Here is a 21,906-nt window from a genome sequence, read left to right as displayed (position 1 = left end):
GTTCCGACGTGCGCAAACAATGCGCCTGTGAAAAACTGCCTGAAGCTCGACCGCAGTAGTAATCGGGGAACACACTCAAACTGCTTCTACATAACGTCATTGTGCTATAGAACCTATGGGTGTAGCGGGCAATTGTCTGTTAAGGCCAGAAAATCCAAGAAACAATTTTGAAAAACGTGCTTTAGCACAAAGGAGAGGTGGATCGAGTACGTTTGCACTTTGCTACGATATTAGAACAGAGATTAATAAGAGTTCAGAGATCAATTGATACCAAAAAGCCAAAACCTAAACCAAAACAGATGTAGAACGTATTATATACAACTGAACTCGGACTCTTGACATTTCCATATGTACTTGAATGACCACAAATGCTCGCAAGCTCGTTTCAATGCTTTGGGGGCTCTGAATTTTCCGACTTACCGACAAGCGCTTTGTTATGTCGTCGAGTGGCCAGAATTCGTTCTCTGAGACACCATAAGATCGCCACAGTTCCTCCAGGGCCAATAAACAGGACTAAACTAGCCATGACCAATAGAGTTTGGAACCAGTTTAATCGGAACATGCCTGCAGATCTCAAGTCGCGCAAGAGGTAAAACATCCACATGAGAGCTACGGTTGTGTAGACCGCACGTGAGTCGCCAAGCATGGCAAAAATACGCTCGGGTACCGTGTCAATATCGAAAAGATTTGAGCTTTCTGTCCAGTTAGGATGAAGCTTTATGTTACACAAAAGCATGATCCAGGAAATGGCTGATAAAGCCCCAGATGCTGAGACAGTCAGGATGATGGTTTGTATGTCATGGTTGACATTATAGATGCGGTCATAAGCCACCGTTGATGGTAAACAGTTGGCAACCGACCATTGGCAAATGGATACCAGGAGCGGAAATTGCCTCAAAATGCTCGTAGCAGAATTGTGGACTCTTTCCGAGCCAACAATGGTAGCCACGAAGGGTATATAGAATATAGCAATCATGAGAGTACTGATTGGTCTGATGTATCGCAGGTCTGTGAGTCGCAAGTCCGTGGCCCTAAACCAGGATATCGATACCATAGAGGTATATAAGAAACAATACAGTGATATGGAGATTCCAGATCCGTAGGCTTGAGAGGCAAGTCCGAATAACAGTACACTACAACATGATAAAGCATCTAATTAGCATTCAAAGTCGTTATGGGTATGCATAATTGTATACTCACAAGCTCATTGGAGTGAGCGCCAGTGCTCTTCTCGCAGATTCGATCAACATTATGGTATATATCGTGCCAAAGTCCATAGCACCAGAGACTCTCCATAGTAGATCGCCACATGGAGGCCAAACGTTGGGTGGATAATCCGATCCTGTGAGGATATCCCATATGCCATGCTTCGGAGCAGTTGGTGGGACCATTAGGTGAAAGACTCCCAGAAGCACTAGAGGAAGTGCCCATAACATGCGATACACAATACTCTCAGATTTCCCTACCCCTTGCTCGGGATTAAATGGCATTGTACCTAGCAGAGATCGGGGCGGCAAACTGAGAGAGTTGATTTTCACGGCTCCTATCCATGCAAGCGATCCGAGATCCACGAAAAGGTCGCCGGCATGAGGCATCACATAGTATGCCAACAGTCTTTGCAGAGGTCCCCGTACAGCATGCAGTCTTGTGACATAAGCAGACATGGCCACTGTTGAAGAAGCTCTTTCACTTCTCTCTTGCTGGCACTTCAATAGTGCTGCTCGTACCTCTTCGAGATTAGGCCTCTGAGTGGGGAACCGGCGTATGAGCTCGTCGAGTGAGTTTGCCAGGCTAGCGGCGCTTTCTATTGCTGCATTGCCACCAGAACCGGCATTGGGCGTCATTTTGTGCACGCTGTCACCGATACAGATGAAACGACCCCATGTCCAGTGTGGGAAAAAGGCCTCCTCCAGTGCGACAAGTCGACTGCTCACACGCCTATTCCACACGTCCTTGAACCGCACCTTGCCATCCTCAGTCAAAGGGATGTCAAAATGAGATGACACGAAGTCGAGCTCCTGCTGTCGTGTGTATCTAGGAATATCTTTATCACGATAAACCTTATCCAGTCGGGCAATGAGGAACCAGTAGACACGATCGCCCTCTCCAGTGATGATGATAGGTGTCAAGTCCTTGATGTAGGTTACATCGAAGTGATGAGAAGGCAGTCCAGAGACTGCGGTTGATATGCCGAACAGACATTTGTATTCAGCTGTCATGCTGCCTTGTTCAGTTTCGGGAATCTCGCCAGGAGCTTCCAAGCTTGCTGTCCGCCACATTGCCTTGCGCACGACGCTATGGGTTCCATCGGCCCCCACAACAATGTCACCATGGTAAGAGGTCCCATCGTCACAGTCGACTCTTACAGAATCAGTGCTGTGGAAGATGTTTTTGACGCGTTTATCTAGAAGGATGTTCTTCGAGTTTTCTATGCGGTCTGCCAAGGCCTGGAGAACGTTCTGCCGATCCAGAAAACACATGGAGTAGTTTGAGCTGTCACAAAGGATGCATCGTTAGTTGTATGTGATCAGGAACTCCCTCCATTGATATCCTCAGAAGGCACTTACCGTGCTTTCAACAGTTGCATAGCATCAGTACGCGGCCTTATCAATTTCCCGTCCGGACTGTGACTTCCGTTCCAGTCGATGCGTGATGCGGTTGATAAGATTTGCTCGTAGCAGCCAAATTGATCCAGAATACGGCTACCATTAGGACTCAAACCAATAGAAGCGCCGACCTGAGGTGCAAGTTCGCTGTAAGCCTCGAGGAGAACATAGTCGATACCAGAATGCTGTAAAGCGTTTGCAAGAGTCACTACCCTCAAATTGGATCAGCAAACCACCATAGAAAGACGCAAAGCATTTCATGCGTCACTATGATACATGGGTGACATACAACCAGCGATACCACCGCCAACTATAATGACGCTAAGCTTTTGACTTTGCTCATTTGGTGATCTCATGACGGCTCAGGTGAGATAATTATCAAGGTAGAGTGATTATGACTATGTTTTAGTCATGTACGTTGAATTTTGAACTTGGTAAAAAAACGCAGATCCATCAATCGACGGAGAGTCAATGAACCATGCGAGTCGTTGAATGGGTACAACGATTGCAAAAGCGAAAACATGAGCTGCATGAATAATCTTTGTCTGTCGCAATCTGAAGAATGAGTGACCCAATGTCAGCATTATTGCCCGCCGTCGGCGAGTTCTTGGTTTTCGCCAGGATGAGATTAGCAACCGATCCGTCGGGGAAAGTCTTCGAACAATCTGCAGGGGTGCTAATCACTCCTTAAATATGAAGAGTATAATCAAATACATATAAAGCATCATGAATCCATAAAGTCTGCATATTAATAGCTCAGAAGGAACGGAAATGATTGCTGGTGACTTATCTTTTGTAATTTGACATAGATCAGTCTTCCACTGTCGTAGAACCTCTGAAACTTCCTATTTAATTTCTTTGTGCATTCCATTACAATAAAACATGGGACTGCCTTCTACCGAGCCCATAGCCATTGTCGGCATTGGCTGCCGTTTCCCTGGAGGAGCGAGTTCCCCAAGCAAGTTATGGGATGTCCTCAAGGATCCAAAGAACCTAGCCAAACCCATCCCAGCCGATAGATTCAATATTGATAGGTTCTATCATCCAGATGGCAAGCATCATGGGACGACAAACGTCAAGGAGACCTACTTTCTGGACGAAGATGTCCGGCAGTTCGATTCGGGCTTTTTCGGGGCACCCACCGGAGGTTCGTACTACCTACTCAAAGTCACAGCTTGAAGTCCCATTTTCCCTTAAGATGGATCTAACCTATTTATTCAGAGGCTGCATCAATCGATCCGCAGCACAGGCTGCTGCTGGAGACCGTCTATGAATCCCTAGAAACTGCAGGTCTCACTATTTCAGGCTTGCAAGGCTCCGACACAGCTGTATATGGTGAGTGTTGCGCACGGCAACTTCTTACTGGGCATTCTCCTGACCAATGTTAAATATTACAGTTGGCCTCATGTGCAGCGACTACATGGTTCTGCATTCGCTCGACGTTGATCGGGTCCCGACGTATAACTCACCTGGTATTGCGAACAGCAATGCATCGGCTCGTGTCTCCTATTATTTTGACTGGCATGGACCCTGTATGACTATTGACACAGCCTGTTCGTCGAGTCTTGTGGCCGTCCACCAGGCGGTACAAGCATTGCGATCGGGCTCATCACGCATCGCAATTGCTGCCGGGACAAACCTGTTGTTTTCACCACTTGGTTATGTTTCTGAGAGTAACCTGAGCATGTTATCCCCGACCGGCAGATCACGAATGTGGGACGCCGACGCCGACGGATACGCTCGCGGCGAAGGCGTCGCTGCGCTGGTTCTAAAGCCGCTAAGCGCCGCGTTGGCAGATGGAGATCATGTTGAATGTATTATTCGTGAGACCGGAGTCAACCAAGATGGCAAGACAAAAGGTATAACCATGCCAAGTGCTGCAGCGCAGGCGGCGCTCATACGTGATACGTATGCCCGCGCCGGCTTGGATCTCAACTCGAAGAAACATCGTTGTCAATATTTTGAAGCGCACGGAACTGGTACACCAGCAGGTGACCCTCAGGTATGTCATGTTTCCGAGTATGTTCTTGGCTCTATCGAGAGACCGGAAGAGAGTCACTACTGCGGTTGAAGCAGTAGTTTTAAACTTCTATCCGGATTGCCCGGATATTCATTCCACTGATAATTATTACAATTTTTACAGGAAGCCGAAGCCTTGCACACTGCATTCTTTGGAGAACAGTCTCATGATTCCGACGACATTCTCAAAGTTGGGTCTGTCAAAACTGTGATTGGTAAGTGAACAGTAGACACCCCCCAAAACAAAAAAAGAAACATGCAGATCTCTTTCTTGGTGGCCCCTCTCCCCTCGTTTCCCCAATTGAACCACTGCTATTATCACAAAAGCTGATTAATCTTCGAATAGGTCACACAGAAGGCACTGCAGGTATTGCAGGCGTGATAAAGTCATATCTGGCAATCAAACATGGCCTGATCCCGCCAAACTTGCTCTTCAACAAGCTATCACCCACAGTTGAGCCCTTCTACAAACATTTAGAAGTCGTCACATCTCTTACCCCATGGCCGAAGCTAGCGCCTGGCGTCCCTCGACGAGCAAGTGTGAATAGCTTCGGCTTTGGTGGCACAAACGCCCACGCCATCATTGAGAGCTTTGGTACGATAGGGCAGACACGGACGAGCCTCTTGGAGCCGTCATTACCGACACCGATTAGGTCCATCCTACCGTTCACATTCTCGGCGGCTTCAGAAAAGTCTTTAAAGCAACTACTAGACGCGTACCAACTCCATCTGTCCGATGTCAAGGACATTGACTTGCGCAGATTAGCCTATTCACTAAGCAGCCGTCGCTCACATTTTCCCTTCAAAATCGCCATTTCCGCTTCTACTCAAGAGGAGTTGCTGGACAGAATCAACAAGGTTCTAGCTAGCCAGCCAACCTTCACTCGGTCCACCGTCAAAGATGCTACTATTCTAGGCATTTTCACTGGGCAGGGCGCACAATGGCCACGGATGGGCCAACAGCTCTTGGAGACCATACCGTCAGCCAAGGAAACTATTGCAAATTTGGACAAAGCCCTAGCCACCCTGCCATCCAACGACAGGCCCAGTTGGACTATCGCAGAACAATTGAATCAGGGTCAAGACAAGAGTCGACTCGACGAAGCCGAGATTGCACAACCACTCGTGGCAGCGGTTCAAATCCTCCTGGTGAACCTATTCCGCAGTGCTGGTGTGAAATTTCAAGCCATTGTTGGTCATAGTTCAGGCGAGATCGCGGCTGCATATGCGTCCGGGCTCATCAGCGACAAGGATGCAATCCGTATAGCTTACTATCGTGGGTTCCATTCCAAGAAGGCCTGCGGTCCGACGGGACAACCAGGAGCTATGCTCGCTGTTGGAACGTCACTTGAAGACGCACAGGATCTCTGTAGCACTGAAGACTTTGCCGGCCGAGTTGTCGTGGCGGCTTGCAACTCTTCCACAAGCCTAACGCTATCGGGCGACGAGGATGCGATTGACGAGGTCCAGTCGCTGCTGGAAGAGGAGAACAAATTCGTGCGCCGACTGAGAGTCGACAAGGCGTATCATTCGCATCACATGAAGCCAGCTGCCGAGCCGTTTTTGACAAGTTTGGCGGCGTGCGACATCACCGTCCTTCAGCCCCGTTCTGGGTCAGCGACATGGTACTCAAGCGTTCACAAGAACACGCAGAATGGTGTAACCACTGCACTCGATGGTAGCTATTGGGTTGAAAACCTGAATAGCGCCGTATTGTTCTCTGATGCTCTGACAGCAGCCATCACCAACGATGGCCCTTTCGACGCCGTGCTCGAGATTGGACCACACCCAGCGCTCAAAGGGCCGGCGTCTGATGTGATACAGGATGTCCTCGGCAAGGTTCTCCCATACACTGGAAGTCTCTCGAGAGGGAAGGATGACATTGAAGCTTGGGCAAGTGCTATAAGTACACTCTGGGAGCATGCCGGTACGTCCGCAGTCGACTTTGCAGCTCTTCAGCATGACGTTTATCCGGACGCTGCAGAGATTCGACTGCTTCCAGGCATCCCTCTATATCAATGGACACACGACCGTGCGCTATGGTCGGAACCCAAGTACTCGAGACTTCTTCGGGAACAGCCAGGAAAGTTTCATGATATCTTGGGGACTCGCATGCCCGACGGCACTGAAGAGGAATGGCGCTGGAAGAATGTTCTTACCACCAGGGAGATACCTTGGTTAGTTGATCATGGACTCCAGGGGCAAACCGTCTTGCCGGCCACTGGCTATATTTCTCTGGCACTTGAAGCTGCCCTACAAATTGCCGAGCAGAGGCCAGTCAAGTTACTTGAACTTACTGATCTGACAATCAAGAAGGCCATCGCCATTGACGACAGCCAGGGTTCGGATATAATGGTTACCTTGACCAGAATCGTGTACGAGAAAGACCTCATTACCGCGCTCTTTGCTTGCTTCTCAACTATTACTCGAGACTCGACACGACTCGCCCTCAATGCTACGGGTTCCGTTCATGTTCATCTGGGCAAGCCCCTGCCTGACTTGCTCGCCCCACGTAGGGAAGCAGTTCCCGGTATGGTGCCTGTCGACCCTGAACACTTTTTCAGTGAGCTCGACAAGATTGGCTACAATTACGGCCCTACATTCCGCGGCATCAATGTCCTCAAACGAAAGCTTGGGTTCTCTAGTGGAACGATCAAAGTCCCCCCGAACAATCTTGGAACAAATCTCTTGTTCCACCCAGGTATGCTGGACGCTGCGCTACAGGGGATGCTTTGTGGCTTTAGTTCTCCCGGAGACGGTCGCCTGTGGTCACTACACGCCCCCCTCTCAGTGCGCCGCGTTTCATTGGTGCCGTCTCTTTGCGCAGACAATATGACTTCGGACGTTTACTTCGACTGTGCAGTTACAGATACCAACTACGACAACCTGACTGGAGACGTCGATGTCTTCCAGAGTGACACAGCTCACAAGTCAATCTCGGTAGAAGGTGTTCGATTCGGTCCATTTTCCGCAGCCACGGCCGCAGACGACCGCCACCTGTTTGCTCATAACAGGTGGGATATAGAAGAGCCCAACGGCGAGCTTGCCGCAGAGGGCCGTCGTGCCACGCCGCAAGAGATCGAAAGAGCTTACGACTACGAGAGGGTATCATATTACTACCTCCGAACGCTCCGTGAATCAGTTTCTGTGGAAGAGCGGAAAGATTTGCAGATTCCGATCCATCATGAGGCTCTCTTCGACTACGCCGACCACATATACGACCAAGTTCAACGTGGCGAGCACGCCTACGTTCAGAAGAGCTGGGACCAAGACAGCTTTGAGCTCATCGATGAGATATGCAAAAGGTATATTATGCTCTTTGTCCACAGTCTCTATGTAGAGAATCATTTCTAATAGTGGTGACTCAATAGGTACGGCCATGATGATGCCGATATAGCTCTTACCATAGCAGCCGGTGAAGCCATGCCGGCAGTCATTCGTGGTGAAACAACGATCCTGGAGCACATGACCAAAGACGACAAGCTCGATAACTACTACAAGAAAGCCCTTGGGTTTGTTGAACTAAATAGGTTGATGGCAAACACGGTCAAGCAGATTTCTCACCGCTTTGCTCGACTCAATATCTGTGAGATAGGTGCTGGTACCGGCGGCGCAACCAAAGGCATTGTCGAAAAACTTGACGCTGCATTTGATTCCTACACATATACCGACATATCTAGCGGGTTCTTCCCCAAAGCGAAGGAAAACTTTGGGGCACAAAAGGATCGATTCGTTTTCAAGACGCTTGATATAACGGTCGATCCCAACGAGCAGGGGTTCATACCTAACACGTATGATCTCATCGTGGCAGCAAATGTACTTCATGCGACCCCAGACTTGGTACATACCTTGAAGAACGTTCGCCGCCTTCTCAAACCTGGTGGCTACTTGGTGATGATGGAGTTCACCGACCTCAGCCCTATGCGCATGGGGCAGATCATTGGTGGCTTGCCAGGATGGTGGATCGGTCGCGAGAGCGGCCGTCGTTATTCTCCCGCAGCCACACTTTCCGAGTGGAATGACATCCTTGGCAAATCCGGTTTCGCGGTGCAGACTTCTACTCCTGTTTTGGACCCCGTGGTTATGCCTGCTTGCATCATCACAGCTCGGGCCATCGATGAAGAAATGACCCTTTTGCTTGAGCCTTTGAGTGCCCCTGTGTCGCAAGTTTCTTCTAGTTCGCCGGCCCTGGTGATTATTGGGGGAAACAGCAACGAATCCAAATCGGCAATCGAGACTATCAGAACAACCTTGACCTCATATTATCCCAAAATATTAACCGTGGAAACGTGGGACAAGCTGGATCCAACAAGTGTCCCTGCAAATAGCAGTGTACTCAGTTTGAGCGACATTGATGCTCCTTTCTGGAAAGATATACCCGAGTCGCGGTTTGATAAATTCAAAACGACGTTACTGGCAGCCAGCAAAGTGCTATGGGTATCACATGGATCTGATCGCAAAAACCCTGATGGCGCAATGACATACGGGTTCTTCCGCTGCTTGGTATACGAGTTGCCGGAAACACCTATCCAATTCCTTGACCTGGAGAGCCACGAACAGGTGAAACCTGCTATTATCGCAAAGAGGTTACTCTCCCTCGAAGTGTCACAGAAGTTGCGGGGTCTCGGTTCGCTAGACGCCAAGTTGTGGACTTTGGAGCCAGAAGTGAGGATTCGCGCAGGGCAATCCTTGATACCTAGGCTCTATCGCGAGCCTGAGCAGAATGCGCGGTACAATTCGGCCAAGCGTGAGATCACCAGTGAAATCGCAGTGCGCGATAGCATGCTCACTCTCAGGTGGAGCGGTACCAAATATGACCTAGTAACGGAACACCCTATGGTCGAGCCACCAAGACCGGGACAAAGAAGGGTAAGAGTAAACACCTCACTACTATCTTCATTGGTAACCCCGATTGGACGCATGTTCTTGAGCCTAGGGACGGATATGGACACCAAAGAACAAGTGCTTTCAGTCGCCGCGAGAAATAGCTCTACAATCTTGGTGCCAGAAGACTGGACGATACCAGTTCAGGTTGCGGTTGACAATCAGTACCTGTCGTTCTTGGCCGGCTTCCTGATGAGCGAGTATATTGCTTCGCTGATAACCCCAGGCACAGCACTAGTAGCTTTTGAAGCAGATCCAGGCTTGGCTTCCTTGCTTTCACGAAAGCTGTCGGCAAAGGGTTGTCCGGTTTTATTCATCAGTACCCAGGAGCACATGAGGATCCGACGTAACTGGGTTTATATGCACCCGAGAACTTTAGACAGGGACATCTCGGCGGTCCTTCCGGGAGCGCGGGTTCTCTATTTGGATCTCTCGGGTGCCTCTCCGACAGATGAGTCGCATAGCCTTGGGCTTCGGATTGCCAAACTGCTACCCGATCTCTCAGAGGTGTATGACGCTTCATTGCTGCTTGCTCGCGAGTCCAGCAAGTCGACGGACATGTCAAGCGAAAGGCTGGCTTCTTTACAGCATATGCTGGCAAAAGCCAATGGGATGGCTGCCGCTCAGCTGAGCGGTTCCCCTGACGGCATGCCTCTCCTGGCAGAGCAAGTGTCCAAGATCATTGGAGATAAAGACGTATCTTCCGAGCCAATGAAGATTGTCCAGTGGACACGGGACGAATATGTGCCTGTCCGTGTTCGTCCCATCACGTCACGGCAAGACTTATTTATGCCCGACAAAACATACTGGCTTGTGGGACTTGCCGGTGATCTTGGTCTGTCCATCGCCAACTTCATGATCCAGATGGGAGCTAGAAATATAGCTCTCTCGAGTCGAAACCCCCAAGTTGATGAGCCCTGGGTGTCAGAACAGAAGTCCAAATACGGAGCTACAATCAAGTACTTCAAGGGAGACATCTCTGAGAGAGAAGACGTCCGGCGTGTGCACAGGGAGATTACCTCAGCACTACCACCCATCGCAGGCGTGGCCAATGGCGCATTGGTGTTACGCGACAAGGGGTTTGTTAACATGGATCTGGCTACCTTCCATCAGAACACTCGCTGCAAGGTGGAGGGCACCGAGCACCTGGACGAAATCTTCGATGCAGAGTCAAATCTGGATTGGTTCATTGCCTTTTCATCCATCAGCTCCACCGTAGGCAACATGGGACAGATGGCTTATGCGTCCGCCAATAGTTTCATGAAGGCATTGGTAGCACAGCGCCGTGATAGAGGACTCCCGGGCTCGGTCATTGACATCAGTCAAGTCTTTGGAGTTGGATACGTCGAGCGCGAGATGAAGCTGGGAACTACCATGACCCGTGAGGCGGCACTCCGTCTAATGCATCGTTCAGGCACGATCATCATGTCCGAGACGGATCTGCATCATCTATTCGCCGAGGCTATCGTGGCTGGCAGGCCTGGCTCTGGTGGTGACCCGGAGGTCATTACCGGGATCAAGACAGTGACACCCGATGAGGCCAGAGATGCGCTCTGGGGCGCCAACGTTCGCTTCGGGCACTTCATCCGTGCAGCGGGTACCGCATCACTGCCTAGCGCCGCCAAGGTGGCTGCTGTACCCGTGAGAGTTCAACTAGAGGGCGCGAAGTCAGACGAGCAGGCGATGCAGATCCTAAAAAAGGCGCTCATTGAGAAACTGAAGACGAGCATGATGGCCCAGGATGAGTCAATCAGTGACAAAACCCCACTCATCGACATGGGTGTGGATTCCCTCGTAGCTGTCGAGATCCGTACCTGGTTCGCTCAGGAGGTCGGAGTCGACGTCGCTGTGCTGCGAATTCTTGGGGGGCCATCGGTAGAAGAACTTGTGGAAGATGCAATCAAGAAGCTAAAAGACGCTGGAGATACTACTGGCAGCAGCCCTTCAGTCAAGAGTGACGAGGCCGACACAAGGGAAAGGACAAGTCGCGATAGCAACAGCGTCGATGAGAGTGGCGGCGTCAGCACCTCTGCTACAAGCGAGGATGACGAAAAGCAGGTTTAGCGTCACGTGGTATAATTGGCCGTAGGCCCGTAGCGCGTAGCATTGAAATATGAACATAATGCACCCAATGCTTGAATTGTCAGGTGCTAGGCACTGCCCTAAGCACTAGTACTAATACCCCCCACAGCCACTACAGCTTTACCGTCCTCTTCTCTACAGTGCTATACTTTTTGTAGCTTCACTTGCCAGATGTAATTGAAAGATACTTCCAACCATCATCACTGTCGTGGTCCCGTAGCTTGAAAACACACTAGTTTACTTTCCTTCACTTGTTTTTACATTGTTCCCGCGTGTTCTGAGTACTTACCATTAGGTCACTGGGCTTGTATGAAAATGTACCATTGGGAGGTATGATACCTAGACGTGAACAGCAGTCAGAGTGAAAGAGTTTCGTACTTCATGCTGAAGACCAGATACTTGACAGGACATCGCTGGGCCAGGAAGATACATTATGTAGCAGGTATTAATACAGTAGCATGTGGTGCTGGCCTTGACACCACCCATTAACATTAGGACTTTCGTTACCCACTCCCACGTCCACTCTGGTGTAGTAATGCCATCAGGCTTTGCTCGGAGACTTCGAGCTCCGACGATACGATATGTAACAGAGCCGTTGAGGGTCTGCGCCGAGACTGTACCGTATCGGAGTCCAGATCTGAATGGTTTTGTGTCTTGCCAACGTACTCAGTTGGCACGGATGTCTGCTCCTCGACACGAGATGAGGGAATGCACGTCCAAATAGCCGCGCGCAAACGTTCCATCATCTGAGCGATGAAGTACATATGCATGTCTTGATTTATCGTGACTGGCATGGTAAACTGTGACAGTCCAATGCGGAATCTTGGGAGGCTGTTGTTGGTGCCTGCAGATGACGCCAATTCTGTGTGGTGCGCCGAGATGGTGTCCGAAGGGTTGGTGGCGAAGTCGGCGTTCCTGTCACTCCTCGCCCTACTGCTAAATTTGTTTCCATTGCTCCTCCATATATTTTCAACCAAAAGCTCATAGGTGTGAAGAAGACAAACATAGCAATTCGAAATCATGAGCGCCGTAGAGATATGCGAGCCCTCGCGGGGACTGAATCTCCTGCTGGAAAAGCCATCACCTGGAGAGGGACAAGCATCATCTTCCTGTGGAGGCCGTGCTAAACTGGAAACCGACGTTACCAAACTGATTAGATCCTCTGTAGCTGCGTAGAGATCTACAATATGATCGGAAAGACTTGCATCCCGATTCCTTGAATCTGGACTTGTCCCAGATTGCGTACCAGTATCTTGGAACGGTTTGGTATCTTGTTGCATCTTCTGTAGGCTTAATAGTCGTATATGTAACTCGCAGAGCTGATGCAAGAGCGAGATTGGTTCAGCTTGCGTTTCCAATTGGGCAGCGCCTCCGAGACGAGTGGTTGGGCCTATCTCATCTTCATGCGGATATAGTGGCATGTCAAAATCCATATGGGGGAAGGCCAAGTGCTCTTCGGAAATGCCGTTCTTTTCTGGGTGGGAGCTTTGGTCTCCATTGGGAGCTGTGGTTGTTGGCAGCTGGTAGTCGGTCAAGTCCACACCATCAGGCGATACGAAGAATTGTTCGAATACGAAAGCATCATCCATGGTAGTATCGTTTGATTTGCGTACGGGGATGCTCAGATCTAAGCTCGCTTCGATATTTGGCGAGTTCATTCCAGAGTCGACATGATTACTGTACGACTCGGATTTGTTATTACTCTCTAGGTCCTGGCCATATCCTGGCGTTGTTGCAATGCGGCGGCACCATCTCCTCGGCCGAGCGCCTGCAACAGAGGTCGAGCTTTCTGTAGCAGAATCATTCCCCTGTCTCATGATGGTCGAACGACTTCCTTGTGGGCGTCCGAGTCGGAGGGGGGCGCTATATTCGCATGTAATATTTAGGCGGAGACATCTTTGGCATATCTGAGATCCGGCCACAACCTCGCATCGTGTTTTAAGTGCATGACACTTATCGCAGGCATCGCGACGAGCTCCTCTGGATCCGGTAGCCTCCCCTCGGGCAATGGGTCTGTTCATCGCGATATGTCACGGCTAATACCATGGAAGGGATCCTAGATTTATTAAAGCTGTGGCTTGTTCATTCCTTGGTGGAATTGGCTAATCTCGGTATTTCGTTTCGGAAAAGCAATGTTCAAATGAATAGCGTTTGGTGTATCAAAGAACTTAGTTGAGTTTTCGTGATTTGACCACAAAATCGACGTGCTGGTTAGCAGCGAAGTCTTTAAGAAGACGACGGGCTTTGAAATCTCCCAGACGTAAATGAAACTCAGACATGAAATGAATCAACTGGTTAGCCTAACTGTGCATCCCAAGAACCCATCAGCTCTCAACCACGTGGGATACAGGGGTTGTCGAAGTGCGGAGGGAGGGGACCCCGCCTAGGATCAACGACATGACACGGATTCGCACTTTCGCGAATTGTTGCCGTCAACGCCGGACCGAAAGATGAACTACGGTCATATCAGCCATTCGCTCAAACGAGAGAACAGTGGCTTTTTGCCCATCATCATTCAAGACCAGTTTGGAAGTCATACTGGTATAGACCCATGGTAGGTAGGTATGCACCCTGGAAATCCCACAATCCTACTTCTGGTGGACCATAGTCATATCATTCTGTTCTAGGCTACATCGAGGTTTGGGGGATTGTTGTGTGGTTGTCCTGCAGTCAGCCTTGAAAGCCGTCGGTATCTGACTTATGGCTTGTCGTAGGTCGCTTAAAAGTAAGCCGTGCAGCACCTTCCAAAGCACCCTGAAACGACAAGACTCTTATCTCTTCACTATTATTTGAAGATTCTCAGAAGATTGAACGCCACATTTCATCCTTCCGCAGAAAACCGTGCTGATGGTTAAAGGTAAGGTTCTTGGCATCACACTGGCGGATATCGACATCTACGGTTCGACCAAACCACCAGCCAAGATATTTATCCTGGATGATTCAACGCGAAGGATCCTGTAAGAAATTGGAATAAGGTATGGAGTTAAACGAGCTCACCACAGCACCATTGACGGGGTACTGACTGCGGATACAAATTTTCAATCTCGGGCCGTACCGGTTTAATTTCCGCTGACTAAACCATTAATAAAAAATGTCTTACTCGATCCAATGTGGAGGGAAGGTAAGATCGGCGAAACGTTGGAAAGAAGTCGAAGTTAGTTCTATAAATCTAGAAAAGAGAGGTGCTAAAGAGCTATTCATATTTAATATACCCGAGCAGGGATTTGTGGCGGGTACTGAGTCAGTGCAACAGAATGTTTAGGGTTGTATGGATAAAATTAGCTTTAACCCCAAATGATAAGTCTAAGTATTATCTCTGCTTTTGATCGTGGCTTTGATGCACCATTACCCAAACGAACAGCCATCTGCAACATTTTTGTCCCTGTACCCATCGATCACATCATTGTAGGCAGTTCTCGGCGTGGAGTGTATGCTGACACGCCACAACATCATACGCACGGGCGCCACTCTAGCTACGCTTTTTCTCACGACGTGCATTCGGCAACTGATTTCATGGGCTTTGTACCGTACTGGGACTCAGTGTGGGGCGAGAAGCCTTCTAGCGTTTATATGTGCTTCCTAAGAGCAGAAGCCTTCTCATTTAAGAAGCATTCTTTATTTGAGAAGCATTCTTCATTCGAGAAGTATTCTTACTCCACTATAACGTCCACTAAACACCCGCTGTAACCTCAAAAACCATCCACTAAGCCAACCATTAAGCCACCCACTGGCAAAAAGCAAAAACTGGATTTTTCTTCGTCTTTTCGGAACACCACAAGATTTGAACACGAGACTTACGGATTTAAATCAAGTTGATAAGCTTACGGTTACGGCATTACGGATTTACGGATTTACAGTCACGATCGTGGGCTGTTTAAATTAATTGATAAATGGCTGTAGTGGTTAAGTTACAGTGGTATGGGGAACTAAGAAGCATTTTGCATTTGAGAAGCATTCTTGATTTGAGAAGTTATCTTTTCTACAGAAGGCTTCCAGCGCTTGACAAGGGGCCAGAAGGCTTCCTGCCCCACACTATTTCCCACTATGGTACTTTGTGGCCGCGTATTCTTGATAGGCAAAGTTGGAACGCCTTGGTTCGAGAACGTTAGACCCTACTGTGGCTTGCTGTAACCAATTGCGGAAAACAGTTGAAGAAACTTGGCTTGGACGAAGCGCCTTCGTCATTCTTTGTTGAAGTGAACCGTAATATGCTATAAACCCACTTGGTGAGAAGTAACTAATCTGAAACGGAAAGATATTACTCACGTGACTAAATATCAAAACCAAGTGGGATAGGCCGACATGGCATTGCCCGCCTCATATATGCAAGATAACTCATAAACACAACTCACTATTGCACGGCCAAAACAATAAATCATCGTAAACTATGTACCTGAGCTGGCCATATGCCATCGAATCATTTGCGGATTGCTTGCCCGATCGAAATCATGGTTTAGTTCCTCCCTCCAATAGCGTGCAAATACTGAAGTCTCAATGCCGTTACAAGCAGGCCGCCAGCGTTCTCCTAGCACTATCGATAGATCCTCTTCCACGAACTTGAGGGAAAGGTCTATGGTGATCTTTCTTCTCTGTCAATTGATAAAGTCTGTGCTTATCACGCATGATAAATATTACCAAGAGCTCATATCAATTGTTTTCGTGTGATGACTCAAGAATGTAAGAATTTTCAATACAACGAGGACGTCTGAGCACTCACTAAACAGGATCAAGTCAGCGAAGGCAACGGCGCGTTTACATGGTTAAGACATACCATAACTTAGTGAAGCCACGATACTTTCGTCTCTGGACCTTTGGCTGCCACCACCGTTTGTGGTATCGTTTCGAGAAGCAGACCGGAGCCATACGAGGTTAAAGGTGCCGATAATCCCGTCTCCTCCTTCATGATTTTTGACCTTTCTCCATTCAAATGTTTCGCGAGGAAACTTTCCCTCGCGATGTATCTCAATGTTAACAGAGAAAGTAAACGCCACCGTGCCGTCAGGAAGTGTATGTGCGTGCATGGTTCCTGCAGTCAAGGGCAGGGAGCCTCGCTTAGGAACAAGCCGGGGCAGCCAGATATCACTCTTGATGCTGAAACTGTATGGCCTCGACTGAAAGTAGGATTGATAACCATTGGCAGCAATTACAGGTCTTTTTTGCTGGTACCATCGTAGAGAATGATACCAGGCTTAAGAAACAGAGGATATTTTGCGCTGTAGCCGAGTTGCACTTCCGCCAAGAAAATTGGATTATTCAGATCATCGTCGAACAAATGAATCATTTTTGACATCATATTTGACTGCTTGCCAGTTATGATCGATGGAATTGGAACAGGCGAGTGCGATTGGGTTTTTTTCACCGTGGTATCACCATCATCGCAATCAGAATCCTCGTAATTCTCGACGCGAGAAGCGATGCTCAGGTCACTTGTAGGTTTGGTATAATTCTCGCCGGGGCCACCTGCGCCTTGAAGCGTCTCCTTCGGCCGGTCCATTATGAAGGCGATATAGATGGGTTTCGTTCGAAATTTTGACAAGATTAAACAAATACCGATGGGAAGGCCAACATTGCCGCTGTGTGTAAATACCGTAGAACGTTGTTGGGGAGTACTTGGGCAGAGTTAGAGAAGGAACAAACAAGATCAAGTAACGTTCTCTTGGCATGGCCAGCACCGTCTTATGCAAGCGTTTTGAAGAATAAGCGATCCAACGCCGAGCCATATTGCGGATATGGGAACGGTTTTCTAAAGTTAGCAATCAGGCTTACCTGTTTTCCTTTTGCCACCCTGCATTATCGCGCCCTGATTTGATGACACTCATGGCGTCATTCACCCTAAGTATTATTTAGGTATAAGCGAGATGAATTGGCAAATCCGAAATGATCCGACATCGTTTGGAGAACCTGTAGCATAACGTTAACACCACCGCGTCAGCTCATTGTTCTCTGCAGGTTTGCGGCTCGGACTGGACCACTTTTATTTTTCGGGACCGATGTGGCCCCGGCCTTGCCAACTCGGGTTCCTCACTCGATAATAACGCACATCCATCACTACTTTAAACTCGGTCCTAATATACTCGTCCGCTATATCCGGTGGGAATATCGCAAGCGCCTCTTCGAAAGAATGTACACGTTGGTCGTCTACCCTTTTTGAGAGACTAGCATTTTGCAGTGTTGGAAATACTCGGAGAGCAGGCAGGAGTGTATGGGAATGCTCCATCTAAGACAGCCCAATGAAGGCTGATGACATGTTTCCTGGCTATCAAACCCCACGGGACACTATACCATCAACGGAGAGGACACAGACATTTATGCCTCAATTAATAACCTAGGATGTTTCTTTCATCACGCTATAATCAAACAAGATCTTCTAAACCTCTGATCTCAACAACCATTCAGCCATGCGCGCATCGCAGACGTATCAAACTTGACATCGATAAACTCTGCCCTCGAGTCACCATCAATATCCGCAAAGTGCACGCCCCTTCCGCTGCCACCAACCCCGGTGGTAATCCTCCCTTGCGGAAGCCAAACCACCTTGGTCGCATTGAGCCCGTTATCAGGCCCGCCCGCACTCAGCCACAGCCGCGCACTGCCATCTGTATGCGACAGGGCTATGTAGTCGGCTCTTCCGTCGCCATTGATATCGGCAAAGACGGTGCTATCTCTCTTACCGGCCCGGGCCCATCCCCATCGACGGGGTCCTTGAGCCAGCCGTCATTGTAGGCCTGAAGAACGCCGCCCCACCAGTGCTCAGCCATGGCGAAGTAGCCAATGTCGTTGGGGTGCAGCCCGTCGGCCAGGGTCTTCTTGGTCACCATCAGGTCCATGTACATGATTTGAACCTTTGCGCCGGCGTCGGCACGGCTGCTCATCGCGGCCTCGATGCCGTTGTTATAGACGTTGGTCCGGTTCTGCCTGGCTGCGTCGTCCGCGGGTGTGATGCGCGCGACGAGCACCGTGGCGTCGGGGCACTTGGAAATGATCTTGTCCACCAGGGCAACGAGACGATCCACGGCTCCCTGCGCGTCGGCATCGCTGCCCATGTCGTTGGTTCCCGCGTGCAGCAGGACAACGTTGGGTCGTTGCCCGAGATTCTGGTCTGCGTAGCTGGAGATCTGGTCGATGGTGGCGCCGTTGTGACCCTCGTGGTCTGCATCGCCAACGTCACCCGAGCGGACGGACCCGATCATGTCGACCTGTTGGCCGTAGCTGGTGGTGGCGAGCTCGTAGAACCTGCTGCGGTATCCGGCGTTATCGGTGCTTCGAAAGCCGTTGGTGATGGAGTCGCCCAGCGCCAGCACACGCAATTGCGGGAGGTTCGCAACCCAGTGACTCAAATGCAGGTTCATAACCTCTTGGAAGCCGGCGGTTTTGGGGTGGAAAGCCTTGGTGAGCCAAAGAGGCCAATTCCACTCGCCGACAGCGTCTGGATCGTCCCCGGCAGCATCCACTAGAGCCTTCACACATCTCCAGGCCTCGACGGCGTCATCGGCGTCGGGATTGCAGGTCACCGGATTCTCTTGGACAGACAGATCCGACTCCTGCACAAATCCATCAGATCTAATGCCTAAGAACCATACGTTCGGGTTGTCAAACCCCGGCTTGTTGCCAGTAAACTTCTCACACAGGCGGTGTCCCTCGAACGTGTTGTCGTAATCAACAATATGTAGATAGCCTCGGTAATGCATCCCTTCTTCCGAGTTGACGAAGGCCCTAGCATGGGCTCGTATGGCATTGTTGGCATCGCGGACCAGTCTGTTTGTTTGTCTGCGCAGTGTCTTGGTCAATCTTTTCGTAAAAAACAGCCAGGGGCCGCCAATGTTTATGTTGTCGCAGCCATCCGTCTCTGCATTGAAGAAGGCTGGGTACAGGGTGTGGAGTGTGTTGGGCACAAATTTCGATTGCCCCGCTGGGACATTCTTGAAGTGATTGTCGTCGTAGATCCGAGACCAAGCGTGCCATAGCAACCTGCGAAATGTTTGTTTCCCATCCAGGTCATGGATGAGGTTCTCGGCATTCTTCAGTGCCTTGGTGCATGACCCAAGCCCCAAGAGACAGCTTTGAGCATAATCAGCAAAACCAAGGTCATTGCCGCCGATGGACAAGGATAGCCACATGTTGCTGTCCTGCTCTCCATAATCAATCAGTGGTATCTGGTACTTCACCATTTCCTTGGCCTTGTGGCCGGTACATGAGAGGAACTGGAAATTGCCAAGCATGACGTTATGTTGTGCATCCAACTGAGCTACAGCCGAACCATTGGACCGGAAGCACTTGCTGTTGCCAAATTCGGCGTCGTCGTACGCTACGCCCGCTCCGGGTCCAGCCGAATATGAGTCGCCGATGGCCGTCCAATGCCCCGGTGCAGGTTTGTCAACCCCTGCTGCCTGCCGAGACGAGAGCCTGAGCTCCCTGAAGCCATTCGAAACGCCGCCCGCTGATACGTGCTCAATGTCAGTTTGATCATCCGCAGATAAAAGCACTTTTTTCCAACATACCGCACTGGCTTAGCAGGCTTAGAGCACCCAAGACAAGCACTCCATCTCGCGCTATCATACACCTCATTCTCACCTGATCTAATATATAAAGGGAGACCTAAAGACAAGATGTTTGAGGAAGCACTGAAAGATGTCTGAGCTGATCTCTAGTCTACAAAAGAGAGGTGATGAAGAGCGACTATATACCCACGCAGGTGATCTGCGGTAGGTAATCACTAATTCAGTACGACAGTCATCTCTGCGTTCTTGACGAGAAGTAATTAGGCCGAAATGGATGGGAAGACGAGCGAGAACTGCGTGACAAGCCAATAATGATGTGATTCAGCGACTATATTATATACCTTCACGGTATGTGGCTCTTCTGTTCATGTGCATTGCTCTTCAATATTCTCACTGTCCTGAAAGAAGAACAAAGTCATTTTATTCGACCATTGTCAATCCAGAAAAGGGACATCCTTCGAAGGGCATGTTCATAAGTCGGAAAACGCTTTTACGGACTTTGCATACCGTAGCAGAGAATGGTGGTTTTGAACAATGATTATTTTCTACACAATGGCTGTACAATATTACAACAATTTCTTCGTCACACTATTATTTTGTGGCAAACAATCATTGTGTAGCCACTAATTTTCTTCCTAGGTAGGTTGACTGAGCAGAGGGTATGGATCTTACGACATGCTGATTTTCGCATTGCTTACTCTAGTCCCTGCATGCTAGACCTTCTACACGAAACGATTAATCGCAAATTGACATTGTGCCACTCTTCGCACAAAGCACCTCACACCGCTGGCCTTCTTTCATTCTCTCCCTTCCTCTCGTTTTCATTTCCAGTCCTCTCCACAAAACTCCGGCTCATCTTCCACGATGCCTCCTTCCCTTCGGACGCGGACTTCCAATCGCACAACGTTGACACTTCCCGGCCCTGCCCAAGCAACATTCACCTTTCTACCCGACGAGAACAAGGTCAAAGTCACCATCCCACCAACATCGACATGGTCCATGCGAGCCCACTGGCACGACCGGCCCGAACTCTGCGAGGACATCTCTATTCTACCGGGCGGTTATTTCCAAATCTATCGCTCCACAGGTGTATATGCGAACTACACCACCAGCGGCATACACGGACTGAGCGTCAAACTACGACCTGGAGAGCGGTGCGGCTGGGGTTTCCGCTCGGCATCTTCGCAAGTCCGCAACGCCGATCTAGAAGTCTTGATATCGCAGCATCTGTCAAAAGCCACGGAGGAGGCATGGCGCAACATTGTCTCGGCGACACTCGACGCCGAGCTGTGGCCAGAACTGGCTAGCACGCCACTTCCCTTGAAGGTCAGCCTTCGTTTGCTCCGCAAAACTCCATTCGTTGGTCAACGAATGTGGACGAGGATCGTCCGGGCAGTCTTGTGGATGCAGATCCTGCTCATCTGCCAACGACACGAGCTGGACATCTGGCTTGGCGAGCTGGGCATCTGCTGGTTCTGGGCTGCCTGGCGCAATGAAGTTGCACCAGAATGGGCGCAGAGCATCGAGTGGAACTCTGCCGAGTGGCTGACCTGGCTGGTGATGCTGGTCGTTGGGGCTTTGGGGAGGGGGGTACTGGGACTGAAGGATGGGTATGATGAGTATTACCGAGGGACTGGTACAAACGCTGCTAGTGCAGGGTTTGGGGATGAGAAGTTCGGTAACAATTGCTAAAGGATCCTCTTTCTTATCTTAGTTTGTAATCGAGTCCTGTCTTGGTCAGTCAACAACAAATCTCGTACAAATGACTTCGTATGAACAAATCTATTTCCATTTTAGGTAGAACGTTTGCTATATCA

General features: G+C 49.6%; 6 protein-coding genes across 6 annotated transcripts; 2 read left to right on the top strand and 4 right to left on the bottom strand.

Moving 5' to 3' along the window:
• Positions 1 to 1,196: 1,196 nt before the first annotated feature.
• Positions 1,197 to 2,962, bottom strand: PFICI_00295 (uncharacterized protein; the record flags this gene model as incomplete). Its single annotated transcript, XM_007828876.1, has 3 exons — positions 1,197 to 2,493; positions 2,568 to 2,814; positions 2,896 to 2,962. The coding sequence occupies 3 exons, from the start codon at positions 2,960 to 2,962 to the stop codon at positions 1,197 to 1,199; spliced, it is 1,611 nt and encodes a 536-aa protein (XP_007827067.1).
• Positions 2,963 to 3,488: 526 nt separating this feature from the next.
• On the top strand, positions 3,489 to 11,573 carry PFICI_00294 (uncharacterized protein; the record flags this gene model as incomplete). Its single annotated transcript, XM_007828875.1, has 6 exons — positions 3,489 to 3,753; positions 3,828 to 3,941; positions 4,004 to 4,608; positions 4,750 to 4,840; positions 4,972 to 7,930; positions 7,997 to 11,573. The coding sequence occupies 6 exons, from the start codon at positions 3,489 to 3,491 to the stop codon at positions 11,571 to 11,573; spliced, it is 7,611 nt and encodes a 2,536-aa protein (XP_007827066.1).
• A 521-nt stretch (positions 11,574 to 12,094) lies between these two features.
• Positions 12,095 to 13,408, bottom strand: PFICI_00293 (uncharacterized protein; the record flags this gene model as incomplete). Its single annotated transcript, XM_007828874.1, has 1 exon — positions 12,095 to 13,408. The coding sequence occupies one exon, from the start codon at positions 13,406 to 13,408 to the stop codon at positions 12,095 to 12,097; it is 1,314 nt and encodes a 437-aa protein (XP_007827065.1).
• Positions 13,409 to 16,278: 2,870 nt separating this feature from the next.
• On the bottom strand, positions 16,279 to 17,085 carry PFICI_00292 (uncharacterized protein; the record flags this gene model as incomplete). The annotated part of the gene is made up of 3 exons (XM_007828873.1): positions 16,279 to 16,307; positions 16,363 to 16,682; positions 16,739 to 17,085. 3 exons carry the CDS (start codon positions 17,083 to 17,085, stop codon positions 16,279 to 16,281), a joined length of 696 nt encoding a protein of 231 aa, XP_007827064.1.
• A 1,117-nt stretch (positions 17,086 to 18,202) lies between these two features.
• PFICI_00291 (uncharacterized protein) lies at positions 18,203 to 20,156 on the bottom strand (the record flags this gene model as incomplete). The annotated part of the gene is made up of 2 exons (XM_007828872.1): positions 18,203 to 20,028; positions 20,090 to 20,156. 2 exons carry the CDS (start codon positions 20,154 to 20,156, stop codon positions 18,203 to 18,205), a joined length of 1,893 nt encoding a protein of 630 aa, XP_007827063.1.
• Positions 20,157 to 20,953: 797 nt separating this feature from the next.
• Positions 20,954 to 21,781, top strand: PFICI_00290 (uncharacterized protein; the record flags this gene model as incomplete). The annotated part of the gene is made up of 1 exon (XM_007828871.1): positions 20,954 to 21,781. The coding sequence occupies one exon, from the start codon at positions 20,954 to 20,956 to the stop codon at positions 21,779 to 21,781; it is 828 nt and encodes a 275-aa protein (XP_007827062.1).
• Between the last annotated feature and the right edge of the window lie 125 nt (positions 21,782 to 21,906).

The sequence above is a fragment of the Pestalotiopsis fici genome (assembly GCF_000516985.1).
Source record: "Pestalotiopsis fici W106-1 unplaced genomic scaffold PFICI_Scf_1, whole genome shotgun sequence".
NCBI classification, from domain to species: Eukaryota; Fungi; Ascomycota; class Sordariomycetes; order Amphisphaeriales; family Sporocadaceae; genus Pestalotiopsis; species Pestalotiopsis fici.
This window is presented reverse-complemented; position numbering and strand designations above follow the sequence as displayed.